Source organism: Chlorocebus sabaeus, chromosome 19 (assembly GCF_047675955.1).
Source record: "Chlorocebus sabaeus isolate Y175 chromosome 19, mChlSab1.0.hap1, whole genome shotgun sequence".
NCBI classification, from domain to species: Eukaryota; Metazoa; Chordata; class Mammalia; order Primates; family Cercopithecidae; genus Chlorocebus; species Chlorocebus sabaeus.
The window spans coordinates 7,187,649-7,206,088 of NC_132922.1; the positions used below are offsets into that span (position 1 = coordinate 7,187,649).

At 43.6% G+C, this 18,440-nt stretch overlaps 1 protein-coding gene across 5 annotated transcripts in view; it reads left to right on the top strand.

Annotated features, from left to right (window-relative positions):
- Positions 1–18,440, top strand: part of EFCAB6 (EF-hand calcium binding domain 6) — a 315,225-nt gene that overhangs the window by 209,587 nt on the left and 87,198 nt on the right. For all 5 annotated transcript variants that reach the window (XM_007976025.3, XM_038007346.2, XM_073006632.1 and 2 more), the window contains 2 exons: positions 1,848–1,944; positions 10,403–10,521. In XM_007976025.3, coding sequence (XP_007974216.3) covers positions 1,848–1,944; positions 10,403–10,521 — 216 coding nt within the window. The remainder of the gene's footprint in view (positions 1–1,847; positions 1,945–10,402; positions 10,522–18,440) is intronic.

Consider the following 18,440-nt stretch of genomic DNA (forward strand, 5'->3'; position numbering starts at 1 on the left):
AGCTCCTTGGGAATGTGGACTCTGTCCGCGTTGCTAGTCATTGTGTCTGTAGGGCCTAGAGCAGCACATAGCGACTGTTCCTATGAATCTGTGACTGAGGAGCTGGCTGATAGGCAGGAAGGCTGGATCTGACTGATTGTCAAGATTTAACAAGCTGGGCAATAGGAAAGGAATTAAGTAACCACCGGAAAACCTCCTGATCTCTCGAGAGGGACAAGTATGTGAAATGAGAAAGGGGAAAATAGATGGAAAAGCAGTAGGATTCATTGGTTTGCTCATGGATAATTAAGGAAATAATCAAGCCTTATAACCTGGAAAAGAAATCAGGGTGTGGAAAGCAGGGGGCCTAGGGCTGTTTGGGTATGCGTTTCGACAGTGAAATCAACTGGGATCCGCTGACTTTGCTGAGATAGCACATGCCCCTCGTAGGCTCTCTGACAGCACTTTGGGGAGGCTCAGGTGAGTCCTCTGGTGCAGGTGGGATTTAGGAGGAGTCTAAACGTGAAGGCAGGGCAATAGACATCATTAGGACTTACGGTCCTTTTAAGCAAAAATTGTAAAAATGCAACATAATTCCATCAATCTTCCAAAGCCTTACGTGGTCAAGTAGTGAGAGGGGATTGGCTGGTTGAGTTTGGATCCCTTTCCACCCTCGAAATTCCATGATTCTGCAGAGTCCGGTAGGCAGTTGGAGAAAGATGGCACAGAAAAGCAGGTGAGGGTGTAGTACTGGTGGCGCAGACTCATAGGCAAGCAGCGTCAAGGCTGTAGTTGGGGACATCGGAAGAGATGACCTCTCAAAAGAGAGTGGGGAGAGACAGCACTGTCAAGGGCAGGGAGAGTCAGGTGGAGAAGGAAAATCACAGTGACTGCAGTTTACACTGGCCAGGCGCCAGGGCGGGTGTGCACACGGGCTTTACACATTTTCCTCCATTCCTAATTTGTTCTAGTGCGTGGAAAGATCCAGGGCATCCCAGCCCCTCCAGCCTCAGCCTTTATTGTGCTTTACTGTGGCCTAGCAGGGATCTGTGAGCACAGGGTCTTTTTTTAAGTGTCCATCCTGTGAGTAAATATGACAGAATTTTGATCCTTTTTATTTATTTTTATTTTTGAGATGGAGTCTCGCACTCTTCCCCAGACTGCAGTGCAATGGCACAATCTCAGCTCACTGCCAACTCCACCTCCCAGGTTCAAGCAGTGCTCCTGCCTCAGCCTCTCGAGTAGCTGGGATTACAGGCATGTTTCTACCATGTCCAGCTCATTTTTGTCTTTTTAGTAGAGGCGGGGTTTCACCATGTTGGTCAGGCTGATCTCGAACTCTTGACCTCAAGTCATCCACCCGCCTTGACCTCCCAAAGTGCTGGGATTACAGGCGTGAGCCAGCACGCCCAGCCCTATCTTTAAATCCTACAAGCCTCACCTTGGAAAATGAGCTGAGAAGTTCCCCCAGTGTTTCTCAACCATTTCCTGTAGTCTCCATTATCTCTCCAACTTGCAAATTCAGAAATAAAAGTTTTTAGCTGTTTTCCTCCCAAGACACTTAATGTTATATTGTGTTTTCCCCCTTCTGAGAATAAATGAGCCCTGTTTGTTTTGTGTGCTGAAAAAAAAAAGTTGAATAGCATTTATCTGAAAATAAACAAGGACTTACACAATTTAAGAAGACTTCCCTGACATGCAGCTGGAGAAATAAGACTGTATTTTAAGAATTAAGTTAAACCAGATGTGAAATAACAGACTTTAATGGTATCCTTGAAACAAACAGGGGAGGTAGGGAAACCCCTTGGGAGATTAATGAACCCATTAAATTTAAACACAGTTATTTATTATTTTTTTTTTCTTTTAAGACCAAAACAGAAGGTCGCGGATTCAGAACTAGCTTGTGAACAGGCTCATCAGTATCTTGTTACCAAAGCAAAAAACAGATGGTCAGACTTGTCTAAGGTAAGAAAATGATTATTTCCTTAAAAGGAAAGAAAAATCTATTTCAATGTTTCAAGATCACTGGGATGATGAAGCTGTTCAGATCCAGCTGCTAAGATGGGAAAACAACTCTGTATACCCAGTGTGGGGACTCCTGCTATTCTTAAAAGATTTTTTCAAACTAAATTCTCACATTCAAGGTCAAGTGAGGTTTAGAAAGATAAGGAATTGTTGGAGTTACATGAGCAGAAATTCCTGGCGTTACTTCAGGCTTGATATGAGTTAAAAATGTATTCGGCTGGTGCAAAAGTCATCACGGTTTTGGCCATTACTTTAACGGAAAAACCACAATTTCTTTTCACCAACCTAATATGTGAAAAGTATAAGATGCTGTTGTACTTAATTTTATACAACATAAACATAAATTTTAAAGAGCTGTTTCTTCCTGTCTTGCCAAAATTATAGAAGCACATGTACAAGGCAGATACCCTCCATGTGTAATCATGTAAACTGTGATGATGGTATTGAGATGGGGCTGTCTAATCCAACAGGGCCAATGACAGCCAGACCTACAGGATAATAGAACTGCACGTGCAAAACCGAGTTTGTCCTGAAATCTAGGCTGTGAGATCACCACTTTATAATGCAACAAGAAGGCAATAGCTTCCCTCTAATAAGTATTTTTTAAACTGCATTATGGAAATATTTTCATATTATTTTGAAAAATATCTCCACTTCGTTTCATTTGGTCATTTTCTTTCTGTGTTTGCTCTTTCTTGGCCTATGCCCAAAACGAAGGTTTGTCTTTGAAGTGCTGCTGACCTCTTGGGACTGTCTCTACCCAGCCTCCTGTCCCGCTCAGAGTGGACTGTCAGTGCCGCGGGCTCCACAGAGTGGACTGTCAGTGCCGCGGGCTCCACAGAGTGGACTGTCTGTGCTGTGGCTCTATAGAGTGGACTGTCTGTGCCACGGGCTCCACAGAGTGGACTGTCTGTGCTGTGGCTCTATAGAGTGGACTGTCAGTGCCGCGGGCTCCACAGAGTGGACTGTCTGTGCCGCGGGCTCCACAGAGTGGACTGTCTGTGCCGCGGGCTCCACAGAGTGGACTGTCAGTGCCGCGGGCTCCACAGAGTGGACTGTCAGTGCCGCGGGCTCCACAGAGTGGACTGTCAGTGCCGCGGGCTCCACAGAGTGGACTGTCTGTGCTGTGGCTCTATAGAGTGGACTGTCTGTGCCGCGGGCTCCACAGAGTGGACTGTCTGTGCCGCGGGCGCCACAGAGTGGACTGTCTGTGCTGTGGGCTCCATAGAGTCGACTGTCTCTATTGTGCCCTCTATGGAGTGAACTGTCTGCGCTGGCCCACGCCAACCAATCACACAAACTGGAGCTCTGTGTGGCCCACTTTCAGAGCGGCCCTCCAAGTTCAGGGGTTCAGGGCAGGGTCTGCACTAGAAACTGCACCTGACCCAGTGAACACCAGCTGAGAAGAAAGCAGGGTGCACTATTTGGCATCATCCTCCACACCTTTTCTACCAACTTCTCTTTAACCTTCCTCTCACTTGGGTCTGACTTAAAAAGAGATGAGACCCTTTACTCTCCAGCCAGCCTTGTCTCTCAGCTGACCCTAGACTCTCTCTTCCCTCCTCCACACTCCCAGTTGCCAATCTTCTCCTGGTCTCTTTCTCCTCCCGTCCTGCAGTCTGCCCTCTCAGGACGGTCAGACCAGCCTCCTGGCCCTCATCTGCTGCTGCTGCTCTCTGTGGACCCCAGGGACTCCTGAGGGCCAATTCCAGGGCCCTTTCCAGCTTCATCCTTCCCTGCTTGGATTTATTCAGCACGTATTGTGCACCAGTAATGCACTGGGATGTAGTGGTAACCACGGTCAGTCTGATCCCATCTCATGGAGATCACACACCAGTGGAGGTGACAGTCAATGAGCAACAAAGCAGATCAGTGCTGTGAAAAAAATAGTGATAAACACTGTTGGAGAGTGAGTGACAGGTGGGTTGGCAAGGCCTTGGTTTCTGCGGTCAAGCCGTGGAATGAGAGTTCCTGTTGCTCCACATCCTCACTAGCATTTAGTGTTGTCAGTGTTCTAGATTTTGGCCATTCTAATAGGGGTGTAGTGGTATCTCATTGCTGTTTAATTTGCATGTTTCTGATGATATATGATATGGAGCATCTTTTCTTATGCTTATTTGCCATCTTTCCGTATATACTTTAGTGATGTATCTGTTAAGTTTTGGGCCCATTTTTTAATTGGACTGTTTCTTTTCTTCTTCTTCTTGGGTTTTGAGAGTCCTTTATCAGATATATCTTTCGTGCATATTTTCTCCCAGTCTGTGGCTTGTCTTTCATTTTCATGACAGTGTCTTTTGCAGAGCAGATATTTTTAATTTTAATGAAGCCCAGCTCATGAATTCTTTCTTTCTTGGATTATATCTAACAAGTCACTGCCAAACTCACGGTCATCTAAATTTTCTCCTATGTTGTCTTACAAGAGTTTTATAGTTTTGTATCTTACAGTTAGGTTTGTAATCCATTTGAGTTAATTTTTGTGAAGGGTATAAGGTCTGTGTCTAGATTCATTTATTTGAAGGTGGATGTCCAATTGTTCCTGCACCGTTTGTTGAAAAGACTGCCTTTGCTCTGTTGAATTGCTTTTGCCCCTTTGTCACGGATATGTTGATTATGTGGGTCTGTTTCTGGACTCTCTATTGTGTTCCCCTGCTCTACTTGTCTTTTCTTTAACCAATATCACTGTCATGATTACTGTAGCTTTATAGTAAATCTTGACATCAGGTAGTGTCAGTTCTCCAAGTTTTTTTTTTTTTTTTTTTTTTTTTTTTTTTGCAGTATTGTGTTGGCTATTCTAAGTTTTTGCATCTCCATATAAACCAGAGTAAGTTTATGGATCTCTACAAAACAATCTGCTGGGATTTTGATTGGGATTTAATTGAACCTATATTTGATGCTATTGAGCCTTCCTATCCATAAACATGGAATATCTCTATTTAGGTTTTGCAAACATAAAACATTTCTCATCAGAGTTTTGTAGTTTTCATTATATAGCTCTTGCATATAAGAGCTCTTGTAAATAAGACCAGGCCGGTTTGGAATTCCTGGCCTCAAGTGGTCCTGCTACCTCAGCCTCCCAAGTAGCTGGGATAACAGGTGCACACCACCATTCCTGGCTAATGTTTTATTGGATTTATACCTAAGTATTTCATTTTGGGGGGTGCTAATGTAAATGGTATTGTAGTTTTCTTTAACTTTTATTTTAGGTTCAGGGATACGTGTGCAGGTTTGTTATATAAGTAAATTCATGCCATGAGGGTTTGTCATACAGATTATTTTGTCACCCAGGTACTAAGCTTAATACTCAATAGTTATCTTTCCAAATCTTCCCTCTCTTCTCCCCCTCCACCCTTAAGTAGGTCTCAGTGCCTATTGTTCCCTTCTTTGTGTCAATATGTTCTCACCATTTAGCTCCCAGTTGTAAGTGAGAACATGCGGTATTTGGTTTTCTGTTCCTGCATTAGTTTTCAAAGAATGTTAGCCTCCAGCTCCATTCATGTTCCTACAGAGGACATGATCTCATTCTTTTGTATGACTTTGTAGTATTCCATGATGTATATATTCCACAGTTTCTTTATCCAGTCTACCGTTCATGGGCATTTAGGTTGATTCCATGTCTTTGCTATCATGAATATTACTGCAGTGAACATACCTGTCATGTATCTTTATATTTGCCTTATATAAATATATGATATTAATATCATATATTTGTTATCTAATAAGTCTAATAAATGTATCCTATATTTGTTATCTAAATATATATTAATATCATATATTTAAGTTACATAAATAAATGATATTGATATAAAATATTTATGTTATATAAATATATGATATAAAATATTTATATATGATAGTAATATATTTATGTTATATAAATATATTTATATTTACATATTTAGAATGATTTCTCTTTCTTTGGGTAATATACCCAGTAATGGGATCGCAGGGTTGAATGGTAGCTCTTTGAGGAATCGCCACACTGTTTTCCACAATGGCTGGACTAATTTACACTGCCACCGACAGTGGCATACAACAGTGTATAAGCATTCCCTTTTCTCTGCGACTTTGCCAGCATCTGTTATTCTTTTACTTTTTTAAAAAAATTGAGATTGAGTCTCGCTCTGTCACCCAGGCTGGAGTGCAGTGGTGTGATGTAGGCTCAATGCAACCTCCGCTGCCCGGGTTCAAGTGATCCTCATGCTTCAGCCTCCCGAGTAGCTGAGACTACAGGTGCATGCCACCACACCCGGGTAATTTTTTTGTGTTTCTAGTAGAGATGGGGTTTCACCATGTTGGCCAGGCTGGTCTCAAACTCCTGACCTCAGGTGATCCACCTGCCTCTGCCTCCCAAAGTGCTGAGATTACAGGTGTGACCCACTATGCCCGGCTGACTTTTTAGTAGTAGCCATTCTGACTGGTATGAGATGGTATCTCATTGTGGTTTTGATTTGCATTTCTGTAGTGACCGCTGATGAGCTTTTTTTCATGTGCTTGTTGGCCACATATATTTCTTCTTTTGAAAAGTATCTGGCATGTTCTTTGCCCACTTTTCAATGGGGTTGTTTAAGTTCCTTATAGATGCTGGATGTTAGACCTTTGTTAGATGCATAGTTTGCAAATTTTCCTCACATTCTGTAGGTTGTCTCTTTATTGATAGTTTTGCTGTGCAGAAGCTGTCAAATCTAATTAGATCCCATTTGTCAATTTTGCTTTCGTCATAAAATCTTTGTTGGTTCCTATGTCCAGAATGGTATTGCTTAGGTTGTCTTTCAGGGTTTTCATAGTTTTGAGTTTGAGATTTAAATCTTTTATCCATCTTGAGTTTATTTTCTATTATGAGGAAGGGGTATTTGTTATAAGGAAGGGGCCCAGTTTCAATCTTCTGCATTTGGCTAACCAGTTATCCCAGCACCATTTATTGAATAGGGAGTCCTTTCTCCATTACTGGTTTTTGTCAGCTTTGTTGAAGATCAGATGGTTGTAGGTGTGCAGTCTTATTTCTGGACTCTCTATTCTGTTCCACTGTTCTATGTGTCTGTTTTTGTACCAGTACCATACTGTTTGGTTACTGTAGTCCTATAGTATAGTTTAATTGGGTAACTTGATGCCTCCAGCTTTATTCATTTTGCTTAGGATTGCCTTGGCTATTTAGACTCTTTTTTGGTTCCATATGAATTTTATTTTATTTTATTTTATTTTGAGACAGAGTCTCACTCTGTCACCCAGACTGGAGTGCAGTGGCGTGATCTTGGCTCACTGTAACCTCTGCCTACCAGGCTCAAGCCATCCTTCCACCTTAGCCTCCCAAATAGTTGGGACCACAGACATGTGCCACCACACTCAGCTAATTTTTTGTAATTTTCATAGAGACAGGGTTTTGCCATGTTGCCCAGACTTGTCTTGAACTCCTAGGCTCAAGCGATCTGCCTGCCTCAGCCTCCCAAGGTTCTGGGATTATAGGCATGAGCCACCACGCCTAGTCCCATATGAATTTTAAAATAGCTTTTTCTAGTTCTATAAAGAATGTCATTGGTAGTTCGACAGGAATAGCCTTGAATCTGTAAATTGCTTTGTACAGTATGGTCATTTTAATGATATTGATTCTTCTAATCCATGAGCATGGAATGTTTTTCCATTTGTTTGTGTCATCACTTCTTTGAGCAGTGTTTTGTAATTCTTATTGTAGAGAACTTTCACTTCCATGATTAGCTATATTCCAAGGTATTTTGTTCTTTTTGTAGCAATTGTGAATGGGATTATATTCCTAATTTTGCTCTCAGCTTGAGACCATACTGTCCAAAGCAATTTACAGATTCAATGCTATTCCTGTTGAACTATCAATGACATTATCTCTCATGAGAGATAATGGTGTGCAGTTTTCCTTACTTGTAATATCTTTGTCTGGTTTTGGTATTAGGGCAATACTGGTCTCATAGAATGAGTTAGGAATTATTCCCTTCACTTCTATCTTTCTGGCATAAGTTCCTGTAAAGTTTTCTGCTTATGGGTGTCTGTCCCAGTAAGTTATGATTCTCTGTATTCACCTGTCTGTCTCTCCAGTTTTAGGGACAGTGATTTGGCCTGTAACTTCACTTCTCTTATGATTTAAGAAGAGTGGTTGATTTTCCAATTTGGCCATATTTTTACTTGTTGTTGGGACAGAGTGGTAACTTCCAAGTTTCTTACATGCCAGACCTGCTATGTGTTTTTAAAGGGACTCTGAAATCCTACAGACTCAATTGTTTTTAAAGCATAGTTGTTTTTTTTTAAAGTTATGACTCTACTATGAAGTATATAAAATGCCTATGTATAGTTTAAATAAGTTTAAAGTAGTCACCATGTAACCACCATTCAGGTGAAGGAAAAGAATATTGCCAATATCTTAGACTAGGAGCCAGCACACTTTTTCTGTAAAGACCCAGATAGTAAATATCTTTGACTTTGTCAAAACCGCTCAACCCTGTAGCACTTGATACCATCAGACTTCCTAGTTCTTTCTGCTCTAGTGGATATGTAATAGAATCTCATTGCAGATTTGATTGGCATTTTGTTAGTTATTAGTGAGATTGAGTATCTTCACTTGGTCATTCATTGGTCAGGTTTCCTCGATTGTGAAGTGCTTGCTTGAGATTTTAAGTCTACATGCTGGTTTGTCTTTTTCTTATCGGTCAGCAGAAACTGTGACTGTGGTCATAGTGTACACTGCTCTGTGGATCCTGCTCTTTTGTAAGTGACATGTGGTGCAACTATTATCTCTCAGTGTGTATTCTGTGTTCTTACCTTTTTTATATGGTGTCTTTTGATAAATATAAGTTCTTTTTAATGTAGTCAAATTTACTAACATCTCTCTTTGGGTCTTATTTAAGAATTCTACCCGGGAGTCATGAAGATATTCTCTCACACTCTCTTATAGGAGCTTGACAGTTTCAACTTTCACATTCAGGTCTTGAAATCCGGACTAGATGTTTCCCAAGTGTTGAGAGGCAGGGACCCCATCTCATTTCCTCCATATGGAAGTCCCGCTGTCCCAGCACTGGTCATTGCGAAGTTCCCTTTCCCCTGGCCGATCTGAGAATCACCACTGCCTACATCATGGCCCGCGGGTGCTGCTGACCTCCTCATTCTGTTCCACTGATAAATTTGTCTGTGCTAGCACCTACATCACATCTTGGTCGTCGCTATAACTTAATGATACATCTTAATTAATTGGTAGGCAACTCCCTCTACCTTGTTCTTCAAGAGTTTTGAATCGCTTTGTCAAGTTCCACAAAGAAAATGACACCTTTACTATTATATTTGAGTTTTCTAATTCATGAACATAGTGTCTCTCCATTTATTTTGATCTTCTTCAATATCTTTCAGTAAAGTTTTATACTTTTCTGTATAAAGGCATTTCTCAGATATCACAGATTTATTCCTAGGCCTTTGGATTTTTGATGCCTTTTGTAAATGTTATCTTTTAAAATTTCACTTTCCGTGTCTGATATATAAAAACTGTGATTGATTTTGCCTGTTGATATAGAATCCAGACTGCTTGCTAAATTCACCTCTTATAATAATTTATTTGTGGATTCTTTGTATTCCTATGTATACAATCATGTCAGTGAATAATAATAATTGTATTTCTTCCTGTCCTATCATTACACCTTTCATCCTTTTTCTTGTCCAAATAAACGGGCTGAGATCCTGCAGTATAATGTTGAATAGCAGGTGATGGAGATATTCTCACTTTGTTCCTGATCTTAAGGGGAATGTTTTGTTCTTTCACTATTAAGTATCATGCTTGCAGAGAGTTCTGTAGATGTACCCATTATATCTACCTCATTGTGTTGTTGTGAAGAAGATTAAATGAGCTATTACTTGGAAACAACTGAAGACATTGCTGAGAACCACATGTGTTAGCTGTTATTTAAGTCTGTGGTCCTTTTACGTGCCTGACAATACCTTCTGTACCCCTCAGGGCCATAAAAATGGTATCATATAATCTTGTCATAATAGCTGGAGTCTAATGTCCCTCATTTCCCCTCTTACAGCCAGAGGGCTAAAACCAAACCATCATTGAGATGAGGATCCTCCATCTCATTTCCTGGGCTCTGGTTGGCCCTTATTTCTAATCATTTGTGAACCCAAGTTGTTGATCAGGAGAAGAATCCAGGTCAAACCCCTGAGGCAACTCAGAAACCACCCGCTTCCAACACCTAATTCTTGTTTCCATTTTGCTCTATCACTTTCTTTCCAGGAATGATGAGGATACCTGGAACTTAGATTAAAAAGTGATTAAGGAGGTGGACGGGGATACAAATGCTTTGGATTGTCCCAGATATTGACTATTGAACATCTTTTCTGCTGTCGTACATACATTTCACATATTCCTAAATACCGTCTTCCTTTGTTGTAGAATTTTCTAGAAACCGATAATGAGGGCAATGGCATTCTTCGACGCCAGGACATAAAGAATGCACTGTACGGTTTTGATATTCCCCTCACACCAAGAGAGTTTGAAAAGCTTTGGGCAAGGTAAGTGGCACATGAGACTGGCTGGTTTCTGTTCTTAAGGACTAGGGTTGCTTGCTGCAGCAAATTCAGTCTAACCTTTCCTACTTCAGGGTAACTGGGGGCTGGGAGTATTTTCTCTTGGTTGTATCTGTCTCATCTCCTGCATCTTTCCTTGTTCCTTGCTCCTTCGTGCTCATAGCAAGCAGCCTTGGTGGTTGCCTTGGTCTTCAGCAACACGGAGAACCAGGGTAAATGCTCGTCATCCATACCAGACTTGAGAGGTTTCTATTTCCAAGGACCTGGGAGCTCAAGCCCAAACTTATACTGTTTTAAGAAAACAAGTCACTCTCCAAGGACTTAACTCTAATACACCTCACTCAGCAGACATGCAATGGATAAAGGGAAAAGCAGTTTCTCCCCATTACCTATAGATGGAAATTAATGTTGCACAACTGTTTTATAGATAAGTAATCTGTGGGAAGAAAAACCAAACTTTTAGCAACTTGGAGTAGCTTCCCGAGAGTCTCTTAAACTGAAAATTATATCCGATGTTGGTTCCATTTGTCAAATGTATTTTCAATTTAGCTGTTTTGGAATTGGGCCCCCAGTTACGGTCTTCCCTGGATAGATGTCTAAGTTTCATAGTCCACTAACAATGTGATCTATTTCCAAGTCCCAGACCCAACTTCAAATTACCTCTTTCTTCATTATATGTCCGTAGCCACCTGCATTCCCCCAGGATGGTATACCAACATCGTGTGTCCACTCAGGGGGCAAACTCATGAAACAGTTCATACCATTTCCCAGCTTTTCATCTGTTCAAAGTGGAAAGCTGAAATGTTGGCCAAGTTTAGAATTAGGTGGGTTGTTTTGTGTCTAATTTAGAAAAGCAACTGGAAGTTCTTACAAAATCCTTATTTTTTAAAGATTGGTTCCAACACAGGGTCCAGTTAGACTCCCTGCCCATTTCTGTTTGAGCAGCTTACATTAGTAGTCTCAGCTGGGTGACAGGCAGATCTTTATAGAGTAGGCAAATGCATAGCCCTCCCTCTCAGTTGACCTTTGGGATGATCCAAAGATGATGACATGGTCCGTGTCTTTGGGAAGCTGTCAGGGCACAGAATGCACTCACACAGGTAACTATGGTACAGCAACAACTGTGCAAAACCCCCGGGCAGAGAGCAAGTCAAGTGGCCTGGGCGGTGAGGCAGGAGCATGGGGCCAGGGAGGGCTGGAAGCTGTCATGGGTCCAGATGGAGAAGGCGACATTCTTGGTCAGCAGGCCGCCTGTCTGCAAGGAGGCAGGTGTTCTATCAGAAGTAGCATGGGGCTCCCAGGGTCCGAAAGGAAGGGTAGGGCCAATCCCTTACTTACTAGGTCCTTGCTTTCAGGTGTTATTGACCAGGCAGTGAGGAACAGTGGAATTTGAGTGTGGTTGTGGGGCGAACAGAGCTGTGGTTTAGGAAGATGAGTCAGGACACAGTTCAGGGCAGAGGCTGGCTGGAGGTGCTGGTCTTGGGAGACCACCGCCTCACCGGGGGGAAGCCCTGAGTGGGGGCTGGCCATGGGGATGAGAGGCATTGGAGTCATGTCCCCCACAAGGGTTCCCATGTGGGAAATGAGAGTGGACAGAGCCTTTTTCTGATGGTGGGACAGAACTTATTTCCATTTCCACTGGAGGTGGACACTCACTGTTGGCTTGTGGCTAAAGTTTCTTCATACGCTTATGAACATAATTATGAAATGTACAGATTTTTGCCCTGTGTTGACAACTGCTTGCAGTCAGAATTTTGTCCACTATTGTTTAGTTGAGCTCATGCCACAGATGGTAAGTGGTTAAGAGCAACAACACTGCAGCCAGATGCGTGGGCGTGACTACTGCTTGCTTCCTGCTGTGTGGCCTCCATCAAGTTACTTAGCTTCTCTGTGCCGTACACGCCTCATCATCTGCAAAGCAGCACCCATGTTCCCTGTCGCCCAGGGCCGCTGTGAGGCCTGGGTAAGGGGTCATATTAAGCGCTAGCCCAGGGCCTGGTGCGCAGTAACCACTCAGTAAATTTAACACACCCTCTTCATCTGTTCGCCCAGCAAACGCTTCTTAAACACTGACTCTGCACTTTTGCAGGGCTGAGAATGACCAAGATAAACGAATAATCCAGAGCTCATCGCCTAAGATACTCAAATGCTCTTAAGGAGAGAAAATCTTGGTAATTAAGTGCTGTGTCCCTGCCAGGACCTCTGAAGGCTCAGAAATCGAGGACTAATAAACTGAGCTTTTAAGCTGAGTTATTTCACATGCAAGATTAATTTATGAGGAAGTGGAAGAGCGATGGTGAATCTGGTTTGCTAGAGAGAGAATACGTTTGGAGGCCATAGAAAAGTCCAGTTATTGGGCTGATAATTCCTCTATTCCCTCCCTTCAGTGAATCCCTTTTTCCCTCCGGAATTGCCTTTGGGTCAGCACACACATTCACCTGGTGGCCCTTCTTGTGTCCGTGTTTTTCATTCTCCCTTAGGTCAATCGTGCAGTTCCTACGACGCTTTGCAAATTATAGCACCTGCCATTTTTGTTTCACTTCATTAGATGAACTTTCCTGGAAAGTATTTCATGCAATATCTACATTTTCAAAATCAAATCAAGTTTTTATTGATGCAAGATTTTCTTCACTGCTGTTGTGTTTGTTCTCCACTTTTTTACTGTGTCAAAATACACATAGCACAGTTTACCATCTTCACCAATTTTAAGCACACAGCTCATCGGTATTCAATACATTCATCACGTTGTGCAGCCGTCACCACCATCCAGCTCCAGAACTCTTTACTCTTTTCGTCTTGCGAAACTGAGATTTTTTTGTTTTTGTTTTTGGTTTTTTGACAGAGTCTTACTCTGTCATCCAGCTGGAGGGCAGTGGTGCGATCTCGGCTCATTGCAACCTCCACCTCCAAGGTTCAAGAGATTCTCCTGCCTGGGCCTCCTGAGTAGCTGGGATTACAGGCACCCACCACCATCCCCAGCTAATTTTTTTGTATTTTTAGTAGGGACGGGATTTCACCATGTTGGCCAGGCTGGTCTTGAACTCCTGACCTCTTGAGATGGAGTCCCTCTCTGTTTTCCCGGCTGGAGTGCACTGGCGCAACCTCAGCTCACTGCAACCTCTGCCTCCCAGGTTCAAACGATTCTCCTGCCTCAGCCTCCCGAGTAGCTGGGATTACAGGTGCACACCACCACACCTGGCTAATTTTTTATATTTTTAGTAGAGATGGGGTTTCACCATGTTGGCCAGGCTGGTCTCGAACTCCTGACCTCAAGCAGTCTGCTTGCTTCAGCTTCCCAAAGTGCTGGGATCACAGGCGTGAGCCATGGCACCAGGCCTGAGATTTTTATTATTATTTTTTTAACTTTTAAGTTGAGGGTATATGTGTAGGTTTGTTATATTGGTAAGCCCATGTTGTGGGGGTTTATTTTACAGATTATTTCATCACCCAGGTGTTAAGCCTAGTACCCAATAGTTATTTTCCTGATCCTCTCCTTCCTCTCACCCTCCACCCTCCTAAAGGCCCCAGGGATGAACGGGATGGTCACGCAACTAAACAAGCCTAGTACGTCCAGAGCACCGGGTGTATGTGAGCATGAGTGTTAGTGGCAAAATGACAATATAGCTTTGAAAAGATCTTATGGTCGTCATATTAATGCACACGCATTTTAGAAGACTTAGAAAATCCGTAAAACAACAACAGATCAGCCCTAATGCACTCAGCAGAAGTGATGATCCATGGGAACTTGATATTGTGGTTTTTTTCTTGCTTTTTCTACTTGTTGATGTGACATCAGTTCATCATGCTCAGCTTTCCACCCTCCTGGCGTGTTCTCTTCCTCCCCCAGTGTTTGCTGTTAGTGACGATTCACCTCTCCACCACAGCAGCAGGGGGCACCGCGAGCCAAGACGGGGATCAGTGGCCGCCATGGGTTGTCCAGGCACCAAGGAGCCTCCTTCAGTTGCCCTAACAACAGGAAGGAGCCTGGGCCCTGAAACAGCAGCAGAAACGGGCCTCCTCCCCATGGGGCTGTCCCACGGTGTTAGTGAAGCACCCTCACCACGATGTTCCTGATGACCAGAGGCTATGGCGAACTTGGGGAGCGGCAGGGGCCTGCAGGACACATCCCATCAGCTCTGGCAGTCTGAGCAGGTCCAAGTTGACTGTCAGGAGAGGACAGCCCCCAGAAACTGGGCAGGCAGAAGCAAATAGGAAAATACCATCATGCTTTTCTGAAAGCACAGAAGTAAAAAATATGACAGACTATAGACAAGGAAAAAAGTGTTCAACATCCATTATTCAGTCAACATTTATTCAAGCACCTATGAAGTGCACTATTTTAGAATTTCAGATCAGTCCAGAGGGCCTGGTTTATGCTACTGAAGTAAATTAATTGATTGACCCCCAGATCTCTGTGGCTTAGCACGTCTGTGTTTTGTTCTCATTCACCCAAAGCCTGCTGTGTGTCTGGTGGCTCCTGCTTCCAAGCAGTGACTCAGGGACCTGGCTGGCTTTCAGCTTGTGGTGTTATCCTCTTAGTGGAGGACTCCACCCACCCAGGTGGGACTGCAGAGCTGCAGGATTGCACGCAGATTTTCAGGGACGAGTGCCACACTTCTGCTCAGAGCCCACCCCCCAGGGGCCCCAGCAAACTGCGCAGAGGCCAGGGAGGCACAGGGATGCCAAGGGGGATGCAGATGTCACAGGCTGGCCTGTGGAGGGTTAAAGGGGTAAAGCATTGCAAGCCTGGAGGAGGCCGTTGTGAAAGGAACCCTGCTCACTGAAGCCAGGTTAGAAGCTCTACGCACGAGATTTCAGGAGGAATAATTTTGGTTTGACTTTGGAGAGACTGCTAAGGATGCTGCAAGAGGGAAGTGCATGCAGCCACTCACTCATCTGACCAACCATTTAGCAGTCATTTCTTTGGATCTTTCTTTGTGCCAGGCCTTGTGCTAGATTCAAAGTTTCCAGAGATGAAAGACAGCCCCTGCCCACAGGTTGCTCAGTGACAACAGCCACATGCCAGGAGGGAGCAGTGGAGGCAGCCACCACAGGAGCTCAAGGAGAAACTCCCAAACACAACACCTGAGTTGAGTCCTAATACATAGTCATTAGCTGAGAGAGGTAGCCAGAGGTGGGGGACAGGTATCCGTGAGCAGAGGCCCAGAGCCTGAGGAGGGTGGGAAGTCCTGGGACAGAGAGGAAAGAGCTGTGCAGAGGACAGGATGCTGCTTATGTCAGAACTGGAGTCTGACGGCCTGTCCTGGTCAGGGTGTAACTGCCCAACAGGTTCTTCTTACCTGCTGCACAGATAAAGCCAATTCCCTGAAACAGAAGTGCTGCAGAGAAGAAAAAGTTTAATAACCCACAGGGCCAGCCAAGTGGAAGGATAGGAGGTATTTCTCAAATCCACTTCCCCAAGAATTCAGAGGCTAGGGGTTTTCGAGACTAGTTTGATGGGCAAGGGGCTAGGGAGTGGGGAGTGCTGATTTGTTGGGCCGGGGGTGAAATCACAGGGAGTCAAAGCTTGTCTTCTTGCACTGAGTCAGTTCCTAGGTGGGGGTCACAAGTCCAGATGATCTGGTTTCTTGGTATGGGCTACCAGTCCAGGTGGCACCAACTAGCCCATTAAAATGCAAGCTCTGAAGGTGCTTCAAACAGCAGTCTTAGATTTCACAATAGTGATGTTATCTATAGGAGCCATTGAGGAGGTTACAAATCTTGTGACCTCCAGCCACATGACTACTGAACCATAATTCTAACCTTGTGGAGTTTTTTGTTTGTTTTGAGACAACGTCTCACTCTGTTGCCAGGCTGGAGTGCAGTGGCACTGTAGCAGGGTTTTAAAGGAATCAGAGAGGCCAATTGTTTCTTGCACAATTCAGAAGCAAGAAACAAAGACAGTTACTCAATTGAGACATGCATCACATCATTTCTTACTTTTCAATGAAAAACATGTTTTACGACTTGAGTTTATCTGCCTAGTGACCTTGCAGCTGCACAGCTAGAGAAACAGGGTCTTCACAATGCCTGGGAAAGGAGGTGAGATAAGGCTCACTAGCCACAGAAAAGCAGGCAGTTAATTTTTAAAGGACTCCAGCTCTTTCTCTTTCTCAGGGAGAATTGGGTTTTCTTACATACAACTGAATTTCTGGTTACACATTCTTTAATTTCTTCTAATTCCTGTTCCATTCTCCCCTTTGGTGCTTCTTATAATAAAGGTGTTAATAGAAAGCACCACTATTTGCCACCTCTTTGCGGAGCTGAGCTGCTTCTACTGGCAGTGGCTGATATTTGGTTAATGCCACAACCACGCGGTAGTGTGTCAGGCTACTATTGCCTCTATAGTTGACTGAATACTCCTAATAAACTGGGGTAAAAGGCAAGGGAGGATGAGGCAGATGCCAAGAATAAGCAAGAACTCACCAATGAGGGTTTTGAATCCTTCAAAGGTTGAGAGCCATCCTTCAAACAAGGAATCCGGGGACCACCCGGACCAAGTCTGAACTGGAACATGGGCCAACTTGCACATTCTAGCTGTGATTTCCATGACAGCTCGGCCATTATCATCAATTTCTAGGCAACAGTTGGTTAAATTAAATTTCCCACATACTCCTCCCTCTGAGGCTAAGAGGTAATCTAAAGCCAATCTATTTTGATATATAGCATTTCTCATTTGTGTTGCTTGTATTGCCAATAAATCTAGTGCCCTTGATGTTTCATTGGTTATAATTTCAAGGACTGCCTGCAACCTTATGATGCGGTTGAGCATATAGATTGGGGTGTGGTAACCCCATGACCCATCTTGTGCCCAGGTAGCTGGCCCGTAATATTTAATGATTCTTTCAGGAGGCCATTCATTATCTTTCCAGTTTCCTATGTCCACATCCTTTTTGATATTTGTGTCTATTTTTGTGATTATGCTTCTAGTTCTTTTATTTTCATGATAAACTGGATATCCTAAGAGTTCCCCTTGCTTTAGAGGAATCAGAAAGATGGATGGCTTGATTGTTCCTAACACACATGCCCCTGTCCGTTTAGCTGGCAGTTGCCGATATGTCCATGCTTCACAGATCCAATATAGGCCAGGGGGAGTCTTCCAAGCATTTGGAGCCTCTAGCTGATGCCAAGTGTGGCTTAGAGTAGAGAATCGAGAGAAGGGGTTTGGATCTCGTAAGTAGGAGTCATTCTGGGTGTTTCTCCATAGAGTTTTGCTTTTAGTCTTATCATAATACTGTTGCCCTACGCAGGCTGTTTCTCCTACTGCCTCTGTGAAAGCCTTTCCCCATCGAGTGATACAGTACTTTCCAATTATGAAGGTTTTTAACAACTGAACACTTGCTGAGGCCGTTGGTTCACTGGCAGGGGTAGGCGAAGTGAAGTTATCTTGTGGCATTAATTCCTTTGCTTCCCATGGCCACTGGTCCCCCATATTAGTTCCTCCACATACATAGCATGAGAAAATTCCTAAGCTGCCAGCTGTGTTTTCAGCTGGTTGAGCAAGTAAGTTTTTGATTGATGGAGGAAGCTTGGGCACTGGCTGATCAAACTGCTGATAGAATGACTTATGGACCTGGAATTGCAGGGTTGGATGCATTTGAGTCCTTCTAGTCTTTTTGACAATTAGTAGTGGAACTCCAAGCCCTGCTCCTTAGGATGCAGTTGAGCATATAGATTGGGGTATGGTAACCCCATGACCCATCTCACGCCCAGGTAACTGGCCCATAATAGCATGATCTTGGCTCACTGCAACCTCCGCCTCCCGGGTTCAAGCTGTTCTCCTGCCTCAGCCTCCTGAGTAGCTGGGATTACAGGCATGCACCACCATGCCCAACTAATTTTTGTGTTTTTAGTACAGACGAGGTTTCACCATGTTGGCCAGGATGGTCTCAATCTCTTGACCT